Source organism: Phoenix dactylifera, unplaced genomic scaffold (genome assembly GCF_009389715.1).
Source record: "Phoenix dactylifera cultivar Barhee BC4 unplaced genomic scaffold, palm_55x_up_171113_PBpolish2nd_filt_p 000309F, whole genome shotgun sequence".
NCBI lineage: Eukaryota > Viridiplantae > Streptophyta > Magnoliopsida > Arecales > Arecaceae > Phoenix > Phoenix dactylifera.
In genome coordinates, this window is record NW_024067781.1 from 169,164 (window position 1) to 190,393 (window position 21,230).

Below are 21,230 nucleotides of genomic sequence, written 5' to 3' on the forward strand. Positions count from 1 at the left end.
ACAACTTGGTTGGCGAGCTAATCTTGTGACGTCTGTTGAGGAAACTTGAACCTGTATTTGCTAAAATCAAGATGATGTCCCATCACCGGTTTCTCAACAAGGATCTGCTTTGCACGGTCTCGCACCTTCTCCCGCAGCCTCTCAAGTGCGCTCTCGAACTCTACCAGCTCATGTAACTCGAGATCATCAATTCGCTTGTTCCACCAAAATCAACCGCTATGCAGTGTCTCCTCCTCAGTCGCACTCTCTCCTCCTGTTGCGTGTTCGGCATCCTGCATCGCTGCGTGTTCCACTTGCGAACTGCCGGTGATGTCCAACATTTCAGCCTCCGAGCTGGCCTCTCTTTCCAGTTCATCTTCTTCATCGTCCGACTCCAATGCCTTATCCTGCCTGATGGCATCGCCGCCATCTAATTCATCGCCTTTAGTTGACGATTCACCTTCTCCAGAAGACCTGGTAAGACCTCCACTTGCAGCGTCCGACCCCCGAGCCACGATGTCAGCGTTGCCATGAAACTTATCATTATCCGATGATCCATCTTTGCTGTTTTCTACGCTAAGGAAGCGATCGGCAATAGATTGTATGGTAGGATGGCTGAAACTGAATACGTTACCAACTTTGGAGAAGATGAGGATGGCGATTCCACTGCCTGCACGAACAAGCTTCTTTGCATTGGAGAAGAGACCCTTCCGTCGCTTGGAGAAGCAGATGTCTCTCGCAGCCTCTTACGATTCCTCTATTCTTAGGAATCATTGGAGTCGTCAGTTGCTTATGCGGGAAACTTGGAGTGCATCATGGCCACACACGGCCGTGACCTAAGCCTAGTTGCTATAACTCGCCCTGGCCCACAACTCAAGCCTCTCTATCAGGGCCTGTTATCAAGGCGGTACCCACTTTCTTCGCCAAATTGAGGACCTATCACTTAAGAGTATGAATGGGTTGGGTCAAGTCAATTTAGGCATATTTCTAAAAATTGAACCGATTTAAACTAGTTTTTATGAATTAAAATTAGAACCGAGCTGACCATCTACAAAAATCACTCATAAGTTGCCATGAAACTTATCATTATCAGATGATTCGTCTTTCCTATTTTCTGGGCAAAGGAAGCGATCAGCAACAGATTGTATGCTAGGGTGGCTGAAGCTGAATACATTACCAACTTTGGAGAAGATGAGAATGGCGATTTCACTGCCTGCACGAGCGAGCTTCTTTGCCTTGGAGAAGAGACCCTTCCGTCGCTTGGAGAAGCAAATATCTCTCGCAGTATTTTTGTCGATGATCTCGATGGGGATCTTCTGGCGACCCATGAGGAAGAAGAAAGGTTGGGTTTGTTTTCTTTTAGCTCTAATGGTTGCTTCGTGCAGGGACGTAAGCATCGTATATAAAAGAAAAGTTTCCAGCAAATTCGAGATAGAAACAAACTGGAAGATGGAATCCGATAGTGAATCGGCTTCTAATTAGACATGAAACAACTAAGAAAACTTTTCTTTATTTTTTTGATAAAAAGATAAGTACTCGATCTAGAGTTTGTTACGAATAAGGTCAGACACGGGTGTCGCAGCCTCTTTCGATTCCTCTATTCTCATGATTCATAGGAGTCGTCGATTGCTTATGAGGGGAACTTGGAGTGCATCATAGCCACATACGGCTGTGACCTAAGCCTAGTTGCTATAACTCGCCCTGGCTGGCAACCCAATCCTCTCTATCATGGCCTGCTATCAAGGCAGTACCCACTTTCTTCGCCAAATTGAGAACCTCTCACTTAAGAGTTTGAATGGGTCGGGTCAGGTCAATTTAGGTATATTTCTAAAATTGAACCGATTTAAACTAGTTTTCATAAATTGAAATTAGCACCGAGCTGACCATCTACAAAAATCCCTAATAAGTTCCCATGAAACTTATCATTATCAGATGATCCGTCTTTTCTGTTTTCTGGGCTAAGGAAGCGATCGGCAACAGATTGTATGCTAGGATGGCTGAAACTGAATATGTTACCAACTTTGGAGAAGATGAGGATGGCGATTTCACTGCCTGCACGAGCGAGCCTCTTTGCCTTAGAGAAGAGACCCATCCGTCGCTTGGAGAAGCAGATATCTCTCGTAGTTTTTTGGTCGATGATCTCGAAGGGGATCTTCCGGCGACCCATGAGGAAGAAGAAAGGTAGGGTTTGTTTTCTTTTAGCTCTAATGGTTGCTTAGTGCAAGGACGTAAGCGTCGTATCTAAATAAAATGTTTTCGACAAATTCGAGATTGAAACAAACTGGGAGATGGAATCCGATAGTGAATCGGCTTCTAATCAGGCATGGAGCGACTAAGAAATCTTTTTTTTGTTTTTTTTGGTAAAAAGATGAGGACTCGATCTGGAGTTTCTTACGAATAAGGCCAGACACGGCTGTCGCAGCCTCTTTCGATTCCTCTATTCTCAGGATTCATAGAAGTCGTCGGTTGCTTATGAGGGGAACTTGGAGTGCATCATGGCCACACACGGCTGTGACCTAAACCTAGTTGCTATAACTCGCACTAGCCCACAACCCAAGCCTCTCTATCAGGGCTTGCTATCAAGGCGGTACCCACCTTCTTCGCCAATTTGAGGACCTCTCACTTAAGAGTATGAATGGGTCGGGTCAGGTCAATTTAGGTATATTTTTAAAATTGAATCGATTTAAACTAGTTTTCATAAATTGAAATTAGAACCGACTTAACCATCTACAAAAATCACTGATAAGTTGCCATGAAACGTATCATTGTCAGATGGTCCATCTTTCCTATTTTCTGGGCTAAGGAAGCGATTGGCAACAGATTGTATGCTAGGGTGGCTGAAACTGAATATGTTACCTACTTTGGAGAAGATAAGCATGGCGATTTCACTGCCTGCACGAGCGAGCTTCTTTGCCTTGGAGAAGAGAACCTTCCATCGCTTGGAGAAGCAGATATCTCTCGCATTTTTTTTGTCGATGATCTTGATGGGGATCTTCCGGCGACCTATGAGGAAGAAGATAGGTAGGGTTTGTTTTCTTTTAGCTCTAATGGTTACTTGGTGCAAGGACGTAAGCGTCGTATATAAATAAAAAGTTTTCGAAAAATTCAAGATAGAAACAAACTGGAGGATGGAATTCGATAGTGAAACGGCTTCTAATCAGACATGGAACGACTAAGAAAAATTTTCTTTATTTTTTTGGTAAAAAGATAAGGACTCGATCTAGAGTTTGTTACGAATAAGGCCATACACGGCTGTCATAGCCTCTTTCGATTCCTCTATTCTCAGGATCCATAGGAGTCGTCAGTTGCTTATGAGGGGAACTTGGAGTGCATCATGGCCACACACGGCTGTGACCTAAGCCTAGTTGCTATAACACGCCCTGGCCCACAACCCAAGCCTCTCTATCAGGGCCTGCTATCAAGGCGGTACCCACTTTCTTCGCCAAATTGAGGACCTCTCACTTAAGAGTATGAATGGGTCGGGTCAGGTCAATTTAGGTATATTTCTAAAATTGAACCGATTTAAACTAGTTTACATGAATTGAAATTAGAACCGTGCTGACCATCTACAAAAATCACTGATAAGTTGCCATAAAACTTATCATTATCAGATGATCCGTCTTTCCTGTTTTCTGGGCTAAGGAAGCGATCGGCAATAGATTGTATGCTAAGGTGGCTGAAACTGAATACGTTATAAACTTTGGAGAAGATGAGGATGGCGATTTCACTGCCTGCGCGAGCGAGCTTCTTTGCCTTGGAGAAGAGACCCTTCTGTCGCTTAGAGAAGCAGATATCTCTCGCAGTTTTTTTGTCGATGATCTCGATGGGGATCTTCCGGCGACCCATTAGGAAGAAGAAAGGTAGGGTTTGTTTTCTTTTAGCTATAATGGTTGCTTGGTGCAAAGACGTAAGCGTCGTATATAAATAAAAAGTTTTCGGCAAATTCGAGATAGAAACAAATTGGAAGATGGAATCCGATAGTGAATCAGCTTCTAATTAGACATGGAACGACTAAGGAAATATTTCTTTATTTTTTTGGTAAAAAGATAAAGGCTCGATCTAGAGCTTGTTACGAATAAGGCCACCCACGGCTGTCGCAGCCTTTTTCGATTCCTCTATTCTCAGGATTCATAGGAGCCATCGGTTGCTTATGAGGGGAACTTGGAGTGCATCATGGCCACACACGGCCGTGACCTAAGCCTAGTTGCTATAACTCGCCCTGGCCCACAACCCAAGCCTTTCTATTAGGGTCTGTTATCGAGGCGGTACCCACTTTCTTCGCCAAATTGAGGACCTATCACTTAAGAGTATGAATGGGTTGGGTCAGGTCAATTTAGGTATATTTCTAAAAATTGAACCGATTAAAACTAGTTTTCATAAATTGAAATTAGAACCGAGCTGACTATCTACAAAAAGCACTCGTAAGTTGCCATGAAACTTATCATTATCAGATGATCCGTCTTTCCTGCCTGATGGCATCGCCGCCATCTAATTCATCGCCTTTAGTTGACGATTCACCTTCTCCAGAAGACCTGGTAAGACCTCCACTTGCAGCGTCCGACCCCCGAGCCACGATGTCAGCGTTGCCATGAAACTTATCATTATCCGATGATCCATCTTTGCTGTTTTCTACGCTAAGGAAGCGATCGGCAATAGATTGTATGGTAGGATGGCTGAAACTGAATACGTTACCAACTTTGGAGAAGATGAGGATGGCGATTCCACTGCCTGCACGAACAAGCTTCTTTGCTTCGGAGAAGAGACCCTTCCGTCGCTTGGAGAAGCAGATGTCTCTCGCAGTTTTTTTGTCGATGATCTCGATGGGGATCTTCCGACGACCCATGAGGAACAAGAAAGGAGTATAAATTAAGGCAAAGAAGAGAACGCTAGGGTTTGTTTTCTTTTAGCTCTTATGGTTGCATGCTTGGTGCAAGGAGATAGAACAAATTGGAAGATGGAATCCGATAGTGAATCGGTTTCTAATCAGGCATGGAACGACTAAGAAAACTTTTCTTTATTTTTTTGGTAAAAAGATAAGGGCTTGATTTAGAGTTTGTTACAAAAAAGGCCACACACGGCCGTCGCAGCCTCTTTCGATTCCTCTATTCTCAGGATCATAGGAGCCATTGGTTGCTTATGAGGGGAACTTGGAGTGCATCATGGCCACACACGGCTGTGACCTAAGCCTAGATGCTATAACTATTAGGATCCCACATATGCCATGAAAATTCGAAATAATTTTCAGATTGCAGCGGAAAAACTATGCGGGATCCGTTCATCGCATGAACGTATTTTAAAACCATTCGTTTGTAGATAGATTAGAATTAAATTATTTTAAAATATTTTAAAATCATTAAGAAGATCAGATCTTCACCTTGTGCGGGTAGATGGTCTCCGCAAATCTGATTTACGTGGATTTGTAGAAGGTTCGATGGAAGCCGCACACGCGTCCGGCCTCTACGGATATCCACACGAGGTAATGATTCGATCGAAGCCTACGTATCTCCCCGGGGTGCTAGCTCCCTTGCAGAGATGGCTTTTGATGGCTGAAGTCTTCCCTTTCAATCAACTCTTGAATGCTTAGGGAGGAGGAGGAAGAAAGACGGATCAAAGGGAACAAGAACAAAACACTTTCAGCCTTTTCCCTTTTCTTTTGTTGGCACCAAGAATGAAGAAGGAGGAGAGCCACCAAGGATTCTTCTTCCTCTTCTCTTGCTTGCGGATGAAAGGAGGAGGAAGGGGGTCCTTTTTGCTGTCGTGAACACCAAAAGAAGGATTAGAGGAGGGGCTGAACCCCTCCTCCTTTTATTTCTCCATGAGATAAGGATGAGCTCCTTATTTTTAGGAGCTCACCCTTATCTCCCCAATTCGGCAGCAAGGAGGGGCTTACGCCCCTCCTTTTTCTTCCACGCACTTCCCAAGGGGAGGGGCCACGCCCCTCCCTCATATCCCATTTTATTAGCCATTTAATCAAATTAAGTGGCAAGATGGTTTGGGTTCATTTTATGAGTCCAATCCTAGTCAAAATAGGATTTTTATGAACCCATTTCAATTTCCTCCAATTCCTAATCCAATTAGAATTTAATTGAGCCATAACTCTATTGAACTCTTCAATCCTAATCTAATTAGGAGTCATGAAATTAATTAAATTAAATTTAAAATTAATTAGGACTTAAAATAATCCTAATCTAATTAGGACTTATTAAATTTCAGCCCTAAGACAATTAGGACTTTAGAAATCCTATTCCAAATAGGATTCTAATTTAATTTGAAATCCTAATCCAATTAGGACTCCAAGGATCCTACTCCAAGTAGGACTCGTGATCAAGTCCAATTAATTAAATTTAATTAATTAAATTAAATTGCAATTCGATTGCAATTGTTCCTTCTTCCAACCACTAACTCTTAGCGGGTTATCCATTTATCAATCTAATTGATTATTTGTGATTCCTAATCACATTCAACCATCGGATCGGTCAATACCTCTAATGTGTGTGACCCCATAGGTTCTATTGTGACTGGTAGTGAGATATATTGCGATCTCTATCACAATATCATTGAAAACTCCTTTCAATGGGTTGAAACAATTTCAACTCAACTCATCAGGGTTTATCGACATCAAGATGATCCCTGTGAGTCTCACCATCCACCAGTGACACCTAGCAGTATGTAGTGGCCACCCAGCAGAATAGAATGATGAACCTCTAGGTGCAGTTATCGTATGATACATCCTTCTATCGTAGATCCCTACAGACCGGAGGTCATGGATAACTCGTCAAACCCCGTCGTCTGTCATATGTCTAGATTTATTTGACTTGAGTTCGATAGTGAAAACTCTTTCTCCACTTTATATTACTGCCCTGGCCAAGGTCTTAGAACTCAGTCTAATAAATCACATAGGATCACTCCTCTTCTATCAAGGTCGATAGATTCCATGTAAGTGCATACCCTACTCCTACAGTGAACTTACTGCAGCCAATCTACACTACAAGGACCCATATGGCTAGAGACCATGTATACGTGTAGTCAAACTACAATAACCTCACTGTGAGTAGCCGAAGCACCGCAGGTTAAAGGACCAGTCATACTACTGCAACATCAAGCAAGTCACTGACGAGTGGATAGACATCCAAGTGACTTCTTGTCTTGGTCACGCTCAGTACCCTTGTTCTCTAACAAGCACCTGCACTATCACTTCAGTGTCCCTACACTGTGGACTCGAGTCTCGTCCATCCATAAGGAAAGCGATCTGTGCACTGATCGGATCGATCACCGTCCTCGTGATGATCCATTGATCATGAGCATTTAGAAATTAATCACCAATGATACATGGCTCAAATTCTCAACTCTTGAGAATATGTACCATCATCTTATTAATTTCTTGGACGATTCATAGACACATAAACAATATGAATGAAAAGATGCCCATTTATTATTCGATAATAATAAAGTCAAGTACAAATTTATGTCCTAGAATTAATAATGTGTCCGCCAGATTGGCTTCTAGGGCATACATCTAACAATCTCCCACTTGCACTAAAGCCAATCAGACATATATCTAAGTCCCATCTTCTCAAGGTGGGCTTCTGTCTTCTGCTGATTTAACTGCTTAGTGAGCGGGTCTGCCACGTTGTCTGCGGAGTCTACTCTCTGTACCTCGACATATTTCTTCTCGAGGTATTCGCGTATGAGGTGAAAGCGCCGCTCTATGTGCTTGGACTTCTGATGAGACCTTGGCTCCTTAGCAAGAGCTATGGCGCCATTATTATCGCAGAGAGTGTGATGGCATCCGATGGCATTACATCTAGCTCTGCAATGAATTTGTTGAACCAGAAGGCTTCCTTTGCAGCTTCAGAGGCGGCGATATACTCAGCTTCCATGGTAGAATCAGCAATGATCGGTTGTTTGGAACTCTTCCAATTTACCGTACCACCATTGCACAAGAACACATATCCAGATGTAGACTTTCTATCATCAATATCAGTCATAAAGTCTGAATCTGTGTATCCTTCTACCTTTAACTCCGATGCTCCTCCAAAGACCAAGAACAAATCTTTAGTTCTTCTTAAGTACTTAAGAATGTTCTTCACAGCTGTCCAGTGCTCTTCACCTGGATTCGACTTATATCTGCTAGTGACACTCACAGCAAGGGCTATATCAGGTCGTGTACACAGCATGGCATACATGAGGCTTCCTATTGCAGAAGCATAAGGAATCCTGCTCATGCGTTGAATCTCTTCAAATGTGTTGGGGCACATCTTTTTGGAGAGATGAATCCCATGCCTAAGGGGTAATAGACCCCTCTTGGAGTTTTCCATACTGAACCTCTTCAGTACCTCCTCTATGTACATCTTTTGTGATAGGCCAAGCATCCTTTTAGATCTATCCCTATAGACCTTTATCCCCAAAATGTAGGATGCTTCCCCAAGGTCTTTCATGGAGAACTCTTTTGATAACCAGACCTTGACCGAGGTTAGCATAGGAATATCATTTCCTATCAGGAGGATGTCATCCACGTACAGTACGAGGAACACGACAGCACTCCCACTAACCTTCTTGTAAACACACGGTTCCTCTTCGTTCTTGATGAACTCAAACGATTTGATCGCATCATTAAAACGAGTGTTCCAACTCCGAGATGCTTGCTTTAGTCCATAGATGGACCTTTGCAGCTTGCAGACCTTGTGATCACCATCACTGGAAGTGAAACCCAAAGGCTGCTCCATATAGATATCTTCATCAAGATATCCATTCAGGAAAGCAGTTTTCACATCCATCTGCCATATTTCATAATCATGAAATGCTGCAATAGCAAGCAATGTTCGAATGGATTTCAGCATGGCTACAGGTGAAAAGGTCTCCTGATAGTCAATGCCTTCGCGCTGACTATACCCTTTCGCTACTAGCCTTGCCTTATAGGTCTCTACCTTTCCATCCGAACCTATCTTCCTTTTATAGATCCATTTACATCCAATAGGTACTATACCTTCTGGTGGATCTACTAAGGTCCAGACTTGGTTGGAATACATGGAGTCTATCTCTGACTTCATGGCTTCCAGCAGAATCGATATCAGATATCGCCTCGTCGTAGGTATTGGGATCCTGTACATGTTCCCTATCTCCCATGAGGAACATTTCCTCGGTGTCCTCTACTAGTATACCTAAGTATCTATCGGGAGGATAGGAGACCCTACTAGATCTACGAGGTGGAGGAGGTACTACGTGTACTGGCTCTGTATGAATAGGTTCTATAGGATCCATGACTCGTTGCTTTTCAGAGACTCTCTCTTCAAGCTCAATTTTTCTCCCACTGCCTCTATCAAGGATAAACTGTTTTTCCAGAAAGACGGCATGTCGGCTCACAAACACATTGTGATCCTCTGAGATGTAAAAATTGTATCCTAATGACTCTTTAGGATATCCAATGAAACGAGCACTTATGGTCCTAGGCTCTAACTTGTCCGCCTGTAGTCGCTTGACGTGGGCCGGACATCCCCAAATCTTGAGATGACCAAGACTCGGCTTCTTACCATGCCATATCTCATACGGTGTGGTAGGAACGGATTTAGAGAAAACTCTATTCAATAAATAAATTGCGGATAATAAGGCATCTCCCCAAAGAAATATAGGTAGATCAATGAAGCTCATCATGGATCGGACCATATCCAATAGAGTCCGATTCCTCCTTTCTGACACCCCGTTGAGTTGAGGTGTACCCGGAGGTGTCCATTGTGAGACTATGCCATTTTCCTTGAGATAATTCCGAAATTCTCCACTAAGGTATTCTCCTCCTCGATCTGATCGAAGAACCTTAAGGGTTTTTCCAATCTGTTTTTCTACTTCATTTCTGAACTCTTTGAACTTTTTAAAAGACTCAGATTTGTATCTTATAAGATACACATACCCATATCGTGAATAGTCATCGGTAAAGGTAATGAAGTATGAATAACGACCCCTGTCTAGCACATCGAATGGGCCACACACATCAGTGTGTACCAGGGTAAGTATTTCAGTGGTCCTCTCCCCATGTCCTACAAAGGGTAATCTAGCCATTTTTTCTTGAAGACAGGACTCACAAACTGGATATGACTCGGAAGTCAATGGGCCAAGAAGCCCATCTTTCTCCATTTTGTTCATTCTGTCCTCTCCAATATGGCCAAGCCTGAGGTGCCACAAATACTTCTGGTTTATCTCATCTCTGGATCTTTTAGATCCTATGGCACTCACTACTTGCTCAGACACATTCACAGACACATCAATATGCAAGTGATAGAGACTATCAATCATGAAACCACGTGCAACTAATTTATTTCTGAAATAAATAGAACAACAGTCTTTGTCAAAGGTCAAAACATGACCATCCTGTGCTAAACACGAAACAGAAATCAAATTCCTGCGAGCAGCAGGGACATAATAACAGTCTCTAAGCAATAAACTAAATCCAGACGGTAATCGCAGAGGGTAGGTGCCCACAGCTACAGCAGCAACTCTTGCCCCGTTGCCAACCCGAAGGGTCACTGCACCTTCCGCCAGCCTCCTACTTTTCTTTAGACCCTGCATAGTAGTGCACAAATGAGCACTAGAAGCAGAATCTATAACCCAACTAGAAGTAGAAGAAACCGTAAGGTTAGTTTCAATCACGAGCAAGTCTAATATACCTTCAGAAGGTGTGTCTTTTTGGTTCTTCAGGCTCTCGAGGTATGAAGGGCAGTTCCTTTTCCAGTGGCCGTTGACGCTGCAGTAGAAACATTTTCCTTTGTCATCAGCCCTTTTCTTATGAACTTCCTTCTTAGGCTTTTTGTCTTTCTTGTGCTTCTTTGCAGGCTTCTTTTTCTTCCAAGTAGACTTTCTCTTGGAACCAAAAGTCAGCTCAGCAGCCAGAACAGAGCCCCTTGAACCTTTCAAGGCCCCTTCAGCAGTTACCAACATATTCAACAATTCGGTCTTTGTGCATTCAATTTTATTCATATGGTAGTTTACTATAAACTGACCAAATGAATCAGGAAGGGATTGCAGGATCAGATCTATCTGCAGTTCCTTATGCATGGACATACCGAGCTTCTCAAGTTCCTCGAGGTCCTTGATCATAGTCAAACAGTGATCGTGGACAGACTGCCCCTCACGCATCTTTGCCTTGAAGAGCCTCTTGGACACTTCAAAGCGTGCAGTGCGGCTCTGCTCACCATACAACTCTTGCAGATGAGCCAGTATTTCCCTAGCAGTCTTTATGTTCTCATGCTGGCATTGAAGTTCGTTAGTCATGGATGCCATGATGTAGCACTTGACCCTAATGTCGTCATCAGTCCACTTCTGATGCGTCTCACGCTGATCATCAGTAGGACGTGCTGGTAGCCTAGGGATATCATTCTCGAGCACATACCCTATTTTCTCACAATTCAGAACAATTTTCAGGTTCCTAAGCCAGTCTTTATAGTTGGTTCCGGTCAGTCTGTTGGTCTCAAGGATTCGGGTCAAAGGGTTTGAAGCTGACATTGTGATCTGTAGAGAGTAAAGATTCTAGTTAGACTTTGTACTTGAACTTAATTTGTTCTAGGGACTATTAAAACAAATATGCTCCCACTATTTTCTCGAATCCCTCATACTCCCCTGATGGAGAAACGAAAACCCTACGCGACTAGGATTTCTAGTGGGTACTGCGGTCTCACCGATTTACATGCCGCCTCACCTAACAGTTATTGGTGACATATAAATGGATGAGTGTACAACTCTTGTACAATGCTTCTCAAGCATATTGCAGTGGTACTTGGTCTCTAAGTGATGAAGACCTCACCTAACAGTTATTGGTCCCATTACTTAGTTAAGTCAGACCCACCGTATAACCGCGGAAATAAAGTCGTCATTGGGTCCTCACCTAACAGTTATTGGTGCCCAACCCCACCTTTACCCCACAACATCTCATGTCTAATAGAGAGGTCCAGTCCCCCGATGCAACTTGCCCACTGTGTCCAGCCGAGACAAATCAACGCCGGAAAGACCTTAGCAACTCTACTACGGTGGAAGACCTATGGACTTAATATTGCATAATCAAGTCTTAGTGTTTGCAACTTGAGTTCTTCATAAGAGGTAATCGAACAATTGGCCAGGTAAGCAGGTGAGAGGCTCTCCTTACTCAGAAAGTAAGGTCCTAATTAAGTAACCACCTTATAGGCTTGCCTAGACACCAATTAGATCAATTAATCTAATATGACTAACTCATGTTGGTTCACCCTCGACTGATTAGGGAGGTTTCGATTTAGGTCTCACTCGATCGCGTATTCACATCTCATGCAAATATAAGTCTACCCGCATAGACATAAGCATTAAACATCCAAGCATTTATCAAAAATAAAATTAAATGGTGATGATCATGGATCCAAGATGGGGTCATTTTACAAGCACATGCACGTCAATTGGTTTGATCGTCTTCAACTCTTGACTCGATCTTGATCCTCTAGGTCCAATTGTGATCAACTCCTTAATCTATCTTCAATCAACCCTTGATCTTGATCCGCGCATGTTGAGCTTGTTGATGTACATATCGATCAACCATCGACGTGCAACACACATCACAGTTTACATCCCAGATTGCTTTAAAAATTAAATAAAAATAAAAATAAAATTACAACCCTTTTCATTGAGACACGCAGGTCTCTAATACATGAATTTAAGATGCACGCAGGGATCTGAAAATTAAAATTACATGCATCACAGAACATCACAGAACATCGCAGAACATTTCAGCACATTCAAAGGGTCCATCCATGATCATCACCATACGCATCACATGCATAAAAAATTATTTTCAGATCTGTAATTTAACTGATTATATCATCTCATGACTTGCTGATCATGCATGATTTGATTCTAAACATTTGTAATCACATTATTAATGCATTAGAATCATTAATCTAAGCATCCATTAATTAGTATGCAGAAAAAACAGCAAGCTGAAAATTCTGCATACTTAATTTTCAGCAAGCATAATCCCTTAAATTTCAGATCTAAAATGCCTTGAAAAATTTAATTCTTGTTGCCCAGATAGACAACCCAAGAGGGGGGGTGAATTGGGTTTTAAAATAATCTTACAATTTAAAACGATGTGGATGACTAATTAAAGCTTTTGCAAGTTGTTCGATTAATTGCTATGTGCTGTGAGTGATATGAGAGTAAGAGAAAGAGAGACAATCAATCACAAACACCAAGTTTTATAGTGGTTCGGAGCTAACCCTTGCTCCTACGTCCACTCCCCAAGTCTCACTTGGGAATTCACTATAACCCCTTGGATTACAGCCGGTTGTTTTCCAAACTCACAACCAAACTTGTTGTTTTACGAGCTCACAACGAACTCGGTCGGTTTTCCCAGGCTCACCGACTAGAACCAACCCCGATTGTTTTTCCGGAATCACAATCGAACGCTTACACGTTGGTTTTACACTCGGCTCACCAACCAACCTCTATACCCTTGATTCAATCCCCCGATTGAACCAAGCAAAGACAGTGTGTAGATGAAAAGAACAAACAGAAAAATACAGCTTCTCAAAAGCAGATAAATGGCAATATGAACAATAACGAAGTTAAGAGCCCTCAAACGCTTTTAAGTTGGAGAAGAGGAAGGGCTTCTTGAACTTCGGGTCTCCTCTTGAATGTGTAGTCGACTTGAATGCAGGAGGAGGCTCTTTCAATGTTGGGAAGAAGTAGGTGGATGCAGTTAATGCTGCTCTTCCCTCTTTTTCGTTGAAGAACAAGTTGCAGAGATTGAAAGCTTGATTACTTGGAGTGGAATGGTTATTCTCTTCTTTGCTACAGTCCTCTGTGGCTATTTAAACCAACCCCCACGGAAACTAGCCGTTAGAGAGCTTTTTCTGCCCGTTCTGCACACTCTATACACCCTGACAATGTGTCCGTTGGTGGGTTGGAGTCGACTCGCGCGATCAGGAGTCGACTCGGCTGTAGCGGGAGTCGACTCATGCTTTTCTGGAGTCGACTCGGCAACTGTTTCGAATTTGAATTAAAGTAGCCTCTTAGACTGGGAGTCGACTCGTCTTGACCTGGAGTCGACTCGCCAACTTCTGGAGCTGACTTGGCTTTCTCGGAGTCGGCTCATCCCATGGAGTCCGTGGATCTATTTTTGAATTTGGTCCACTCGAGTCGACTCGACAATCCTGGGAGTCGACTCGGCGCTCAGAGCCCAAACTCCCTATCTTCTGTCTTTTGCCTCGTCCAGTCTTGGAGTCGACTCGAACTTCCCCGGAGTCGACTCGGCTCTCAGTTTCCGAAACACTGTCTTCTGTCTTTTTGATGTAGAGCTGCCTTGGAGTCGACTCTAGCTGTCTGGGAGTCGACTCGAATCTCAGAGACAGTAAATTGGTCTTCTGTCTTCTTTGTGGTCGCGGAGTCTCGGAGTCGACTCGCGTATTGCGGGAGTCGACTCGAATCTCAGAGTTCGAAAAACGTTCTCTGACTTTTTCCTTGTGTTCCTCTGAGAGTCGACTCTCACTTTCTTTGAAGTTGACTTGCCAACCATCGGAGTCGACTCGCGTTCCACTGGAGTCGACTCGAATCTCAGACCCGAAAACTGCTCTCTGACTTTTCTGCCTGTGGCTCCTTGGAGTCGACTCTTGCTACCCTGGAGTCGACTTGATGAACATCGGAGTCGACTCGCGCACTTCAGGAGTCGACTCGCTGACAGATTTTGAGTTGATGCTTTCTGTTCGTCTGTCTGTTCTAAGTCGGAGTCGACTCGTACTTATCCGGAATCGACTCGAGCCCGTGCCAGTGAACTTGATACGCTTGGAGTCGACTCGTGATACTCTGGAGTCGACTCGAGTCTCAGACTTTGGTTCAGGCTGACTTCTTAACTTATCCAAAATATTATGAACCAAGTCTAGAGACACTTAGACAAGATTTTCACTGAAACACTTAATTGAATTCATTAGTAAACAAGAGATATACTCAAATGCTTTGAGCTCATCAAAATCAAATAGGGTTTTAATCAATCACTCCACAATCTCCCCCTTTTTGATGATGACAAAACATTGAGTATATGTAAAGTGAATTGCTCAATAAACAATGAAATAAAATCCATAATTGAATTCAAATATCTGGTAATTCAATTTATCCAAGCTTGAAAGGAGTGAAACAATAAATTTCGGAGTTAAAGCTCCCCCTTTCATTTGGAATTATATAAGCCTTCATATTATACAATCAATTGTTTGGCTTATATATCTTTAATGATTTAGCTTGATTAATATTCAGATTCTCTCCCTCAACATATGCATTCTACTATGTTTTGATTCTCTGAATTTTCTTTTAATGCTTTGAAGTTTTTGAACTGAATTTTTTGTTTTTAGAGGGAAAATCTGTCAATTTGTTCTTGAGTAGGATTCAGCTAATCTCCGAATATCCCTTGAATAGATTCTGGAGATTACTCCATTAGGAGCCCCAAAAGAGAGATAATGAGCCTCGAGGTACCAAATCCACTTAGAACAAATTTTGTGTGTTTTAACAGTTTTTTTGATTTTCATTGATTCCTTTTACATATTTTATACATATTTCTTCCCCTTTTTGTCATCGTATCAAAAAGAAGGTAAGCACACACAATCAATGGCACAACCAATCAATCATCAAATGGCACAGAATTGAAGAAAATATGGCTACTCATTGTATTGATTTGCATGTAAATACATATGAGAGTACAAAAAAAATAAGGCAAAACAATACAGTCAAAACAAAACACAAAAAGTAGCTATGGTCTCCTCGAGGATGTAGCTCCTCCTCTCGAAGATGTATCTCCTCCTCTCGAGGACGTGGCTCCTCCTCTCGAGGATGTATCTCCTCCTCTCGAGGACGTGGCTCCTCCTCTCGAGGATGTAGCTCCTCCTCTCAATCTGCTCTGCTCCATGAGGAGGGTGACTGCATCTGTAACATGCCCGAGCTGAGTGATAATGGACGAAGTGGCTCTGCTATGTGTAGTAGAGAGCTCAGTCACCGACGTCTAAAGTGCGTCCAGCTTGTCGATGAGCACATTCGACAAGCGCTCGGCCCCCTCGGTAGTGGTGTGCATGTCACGACCGATGTCCTCCCTCATCTGTCGAGTGGTGCTCGTGACCTCACTCATGCTATGAAACTGGGCCTGGAGCAAAGTCCTCATGTTGTAGATCTCTTCCCGCACATGAGCCGTCATGTCAGTCACGGCCGTCAGGGAAGGGACCAACGCTGAAGATGGAGCGGGAGAGGGAGCAGGCACCGAACCTCGGAGCTCCCGAAGCAACTCATCCCTCAGATCTCGGACTATCTCCTGCCGCAGCTCCTGGAGCTGCTCAGGAGCGATGCGGACCTCCATGGATGGTGGAGCCGAGGAGGAGGGTCCGGCGGAGGTGGTAGGAGCAGAAGTGGATGGAAAGTCTGGTAAGTCGGGAAGGTCAGAGTCTGGCTCAGGACTGGGGGAAGGTCTGGTGGTCTGTGTGGTGATGGAAGACTTCCTAATCCATGTCCCCTCTCTCTTCCGAAACCCCATCCTGTGTAGGGTTCCTGCACGCGTGCGATCAGTCCATCGCAATGTGCGAAAGGGTTCCCCCTCAGGGATAGGAATCTCGTACTCCCTAAATAACAAGGTGAAGACCATACCGTAGGGCAAAGTGAGCCTAGGTCTGTCTAGTGGCTCACACATGTATCGATATATGAGTTTGGGGAAGTTGATTGGGGTGTCATGAAGCATGTAGAACATGAGAGCTAGGTCTCTCTCAGATACAAAGTCAAATCTCCCGGTCTTAGGGAAGATGGACCTAGACAATATACTTAGGAGGATCTGCATCTCAATCGGAAGTGAGCTAGCGGATACCTCGTCTAAGGGTGACTGGGGTGGATGCCCTAGAACGGCCGTAAGGGCCTCAACCCTGTCCTCGGGATGTGTGGGAGCCACCCCTACTAGTGGAAGGTGGAGGATGTGGGCAATAAGATCCTCCGTAATGAACAGAGGGACACCGGCTACCGTGCCCTCGATACCCCCATCTCCCCGATGGACGGTACCGTAAAACTCTCTAATGAGCCCTGGATATGTGGGGAGATCTAAGGTGAGGAAGTACTCTAAGCCCTGGGCCCTAAGTCTATCACTTATAGTGAACCCTTCCCGGGAGAGATAGTCGAAGTCGACATATCTCCCGGTGGTGACGGCCTTCCCGGCTAATGGCCTCGCGGGAACCGCCCTTGGCGGGGAACGAGCCGGAGGTTGTGGCCTCGCGGGATCGTGCCGAGCCTTGGAGCGCCTCTCGGGACCGGCCTCGGGTCGGGACCTCTTCCGGACTACGGTTTTACGCGGCATAATGACCTAGAACGGGATGAAAACCTAAAGGATGGTGAAAGGTCGACGGAGAAGGCTTGGGAACGACCGGGGACGACCTAGGAAGCGAGGAAAACCCTAAGGGACGGTGAAAAATCGACGGGAAAAGGCCTTTGGGACGACCGGGGACGACCTAGGAGTCGGCTCTAGGGCTTGTAAACAGTGGCGGCTGAGAAAGAAGTGTTTTCGAAACGACAAAGTTAGGGTTAAAAAGTCGGATCCCGACTGCGAGTCGACTCCACTGAGTCGCGAGTCGACTCGACCTCGAGTCGACTCCAGAATATGCGCGAGTCGACTCTCCTTATGCGCCTGTAGACCTCGAGTCGACTCCCGACTATATGAGAGTCGACTCCCCCTCTGCTGCCATCTTTGCGAGTCGACTCCCGCAAATGCGCGAGTCGACTCCCCCTTAGGAGCCGACTCTGAAACTTACTCGAGTCGTCTCTAACTTTGGCACGCACCTAAAAATCATGTTATGTTCGTGCCGAATGAGGGAAAATCACTAAATTATGATCTGATTTGATGATCATTGAAAAGAAACTCTATTTTAACCACAACCTAATCATCAAAATCAACGAATCTAGTGGAAACTACCACTAGGATGGATCAATCACTCCTAATCCCCTCCTAAGCACACTAAACCTCTCTTCACTTAGGGGTTTTGTAAAAATGTCTGCTAATTGATCATCAGTACAAACAAATTGTAGTGTCACATCACCATTCAATACATGATCTCTTATGAAGTGATGTCTTATCTCAATGTGTTTAGTTCTTGAATGCTGAATTGGATTTTTAGTTAGATTAATGGCACTTGTATTATCACAGTTAATAGGTATTTTATCTTGTTTAATGCCATAATCTTCTAATTGTTGTTTGATCCACAAGATTTGAGCACAACAACTCCCGGCTGCAACATATTCAGCTTCAGCAGTAGATAATGCAACCGAGTTTTGTTTCTTGCTAAACCATGAGATTAGGTTTTCTCCTAGAAATTGACAAGACCCGCTGGTACTTTTTCTATCAAGCTTACATCCAGCGAAGTCTGAATCTGTGTATCCTATTAAGTTTAGGCTAGATTCTTTAGAGTACCATAACCCTATATTCTTAGTTCCTATTAAGTATTTAAAAATTCTCGTAACTGCAACTAGATGTGATTCCTTAGGATTAGCCTGATATCTGGCACACATGCAGACACTAAACATAATATCAGATCTACTTGCAGTAAGATACAATAAAGATCCTATCATACCTCTATACAGTTTCTGATTTACAGATTTACCTGATTCATCTTGGTCTAATTTGCATGATGAGCTCATGGGGGTGCTGATTGACTTGTTTCCCTCCATATCAAACTTCTTGAGCATCTCCTTGATATATTTGGCTTGATTGATGAAGATGCCTCCTTCAGACTGTTTGATTTGAAGCCCGAGGAAGTAGTTCAGCTCTCCCATCATGCTCATCTCAAATTCACTCTGCATCAAATCAGCAAATTCTTCGCAGAGGCGATTGTTAGTAGCACCGAAAATGATATCATCAACATAAATCTGTACTAGTAGCATATCTTGGTTTTTCTTTTTCAGAAATAGTGTTGTATCTACATTACCCCTAGAGAACTCATGTTCTAGTAGGAATTTGCTAAGCCTCTCATACCATGCTCTAGGTGCTTGTTTTAAACCATAAAGTGCTTTGTTCAGTTTATATACATGATTAGGGTATTGATGATTTTCAAAACCAGGAGGTTGTTCTACATATACCTCCTCATTTATATACCCATTTAAAAATGCACTTTTTACATCCATTTGAAATAGTTTGAAGTCCTTAGAGCATGCATATGCTAATAATAATCTAATAGCCTCAAGTCTAGCTACAGGAGCAAAGATTTCATCAAAATCTATACCTTCTTCTTGATTATAACCCTTTGTTACTAGTCTAGCCTTATTCCTTATAACAATTCCATTTTCATCAAGTTTATTTTTATAAATCCATTTAGTACCTATAATCGGATATTCAGAAGGTCTCTCTACTAGATTCCATACCTTGTTTCTAGTAAATTGGTTTAATTCTTCTTGCATTGCATTTATCCAATTTACATCATTTTCGGCTTCTTCTATATGTTTGGGCTCAAAGTGTGAGACGAAAGCTAGATGGTTATTTAAATTCCTAAGAGATGCTCTAGTCCTAACCGGTTGAGATGGATCATCTAGAATTAGTTCCTTAGGATGCGCGTGAGCATACCTCCAAGCTTTAGTTAGCCCATGATTCACAATAGCCTCTTGGCTTGATGATGCTCCTTCAATCAATTTTTGATTATCATCTTGTAATGTCATCTCATCTATCTTTTCTTCAAGAATTTCAGCATCATCATCAAAGTTAACTTTCTTACTAGAGGAGATGTCACTAGAATCATCAAATACAACATGTATAGATTCTTCTATAACTAAGGTTCTTTTATTAAAGACTCTATAGGCTTTACTAGTTGTAGAGTAACCTAAGAATATTCCCTCATCAGATTTAGAGTCAAATTTACCTAGATTATCTTTCCCATTATTATGAACAAAACACCTACATCCAAAAACATGAAAGTAATTAACTTTTGGTTTTCTGTTTTTCCAAAGTTCATAAGGTGTTTTCTTTATGATGGGTCTCAATAGAACTCTATTTAATATATGACAAGAAGTATTAATGGCTTCTCCCCAAAAGTACTTAGGAAGGTTACTTTCACATAACATAGTTCTAGCCATTTCCTCTAGAGTTCTATTTTTTCTCTCCACAACTCCATTTTGTTGTGGTGTCCTAGGTGCAGAAAAATTATGGGTTATCCCCTTTTTACTACAAAACTCATCAAATGACTGATTTTCGAATTCGGTACCATGGTCACTTCTAATGGCTATTACTGAAGTATCTCTAGCATTGGTTACTTCCTTATGAAACTTTTTAAATACTGAAAAAGCTTGATCTTTATGTGCTAGGAACATAACCCAAGTGTATCTAGAATAGTCATCTACAATAACTAGACCATATTTATTTCCACCTAGGCTAGTGGTTCTAGTTGGTCCGAATAGGTCCATGTGTAATAATTCTAGAGGTCTAGATGTAGAGACACATTTTATGGATTTAAATGAGTTCCTAGATTGTTTGCCAAATTGACATGCTTCACATATTTTGTTCTTCTCAAATTTTAATTTTGGCAAACCTATCACGGAATCTCTTTTAACTAGTTTAGTTATTGTGTCCATGCTTGCATGACCTAACTTACGGTGCCATAACCAGCTAGCATCATTATCCTTAGTTTCATTAACAACTAGACATTGGTTATATTTGGCAAGATCTTCAAGGTCTACAACATACACATTCCCACGTCTAATTCCTTTAAAAACTAAACTATTGTCATTAGGGTTTGTTATAATGCATAGTGATGGTTTAAACATAACATCATACTCTTTATCACATAATTGACTAATGCTTAATAAGTTATGCTTAAGACCATCAACATATCTAACATTATCAATAAAAGTAGAAGGGGTAATTTGGACTTTACCAATACCAATGATGTGACCTTGGTTGTTGTCCCCAAAAATCACAGCACCTCCCTTCTTAGCTTCAAGGGTGAAAAATTGATCCTTGTCACCCGTCATGTGTCTTGAGCAGCCACTATCCAAATACCAGCAGTTTTTGTTGACCTTGGCTGCAAGACACTCCTACACAAGCAAATCATATCATCTTAGGTACCCAAGTTTTCTTGGGTCCTTCATGGTTAGTCAAGTTGGTTCCTTTTGGAACCCATACCCTTTTAATTTTCCTTTTTGTTTTACCTTTCCTAAAATTGCACACATTTGCTTTATGACCTATAGTTCCACAACAAAAGCAGGTTATTTTCTTAGTTGTACTTTCCCCAGCTTTAACAAAGAAGTTA

At 42.6% G+C, this 21,230-nt stretch overlaps 2 protein-coding genes across 2 annotated transcripts; both read right to left on the reverse strand.

Annotated features, from left to right (window-relative positions):
- Positions 1–209: 209 nt before the first annotated feature.
- On the reverse strand, positions 210–1,307 carry LOC103716597 (agamous-like MADS-box protein AGL29). The gene is made up of 2 exons (XM_039118121.1): positions 1,157–1,307; positions 210–649 (listed from the first exon to the last, which is right to left on the reverse strand). The coding sequence occupies exons 1-2, from the start codon at positions 1,305–1,307 to the stop codon at positions 210–212; spliced, it is 591 nt and encodes a 196-aa protein (XP_038974049.1).
- Positions 1,308–4,426: 3,119 nt separating this feature from the next.
- Positions 4,427–4,822, reverse strand: LOC120105553 (agamous-like MADS-box protein AGL61). The gene has a single exon (XM_039118122.1). It carries the CDS (start codon positions 4,820–4,822, stop codon positions 4,427–4,429), a length of 396 nt encoding a protein of 131 aa, XP_038974050.1.
- Between the last annotated feature and the right edge of the window lie 16,408 nt (positions 4,823–21,230).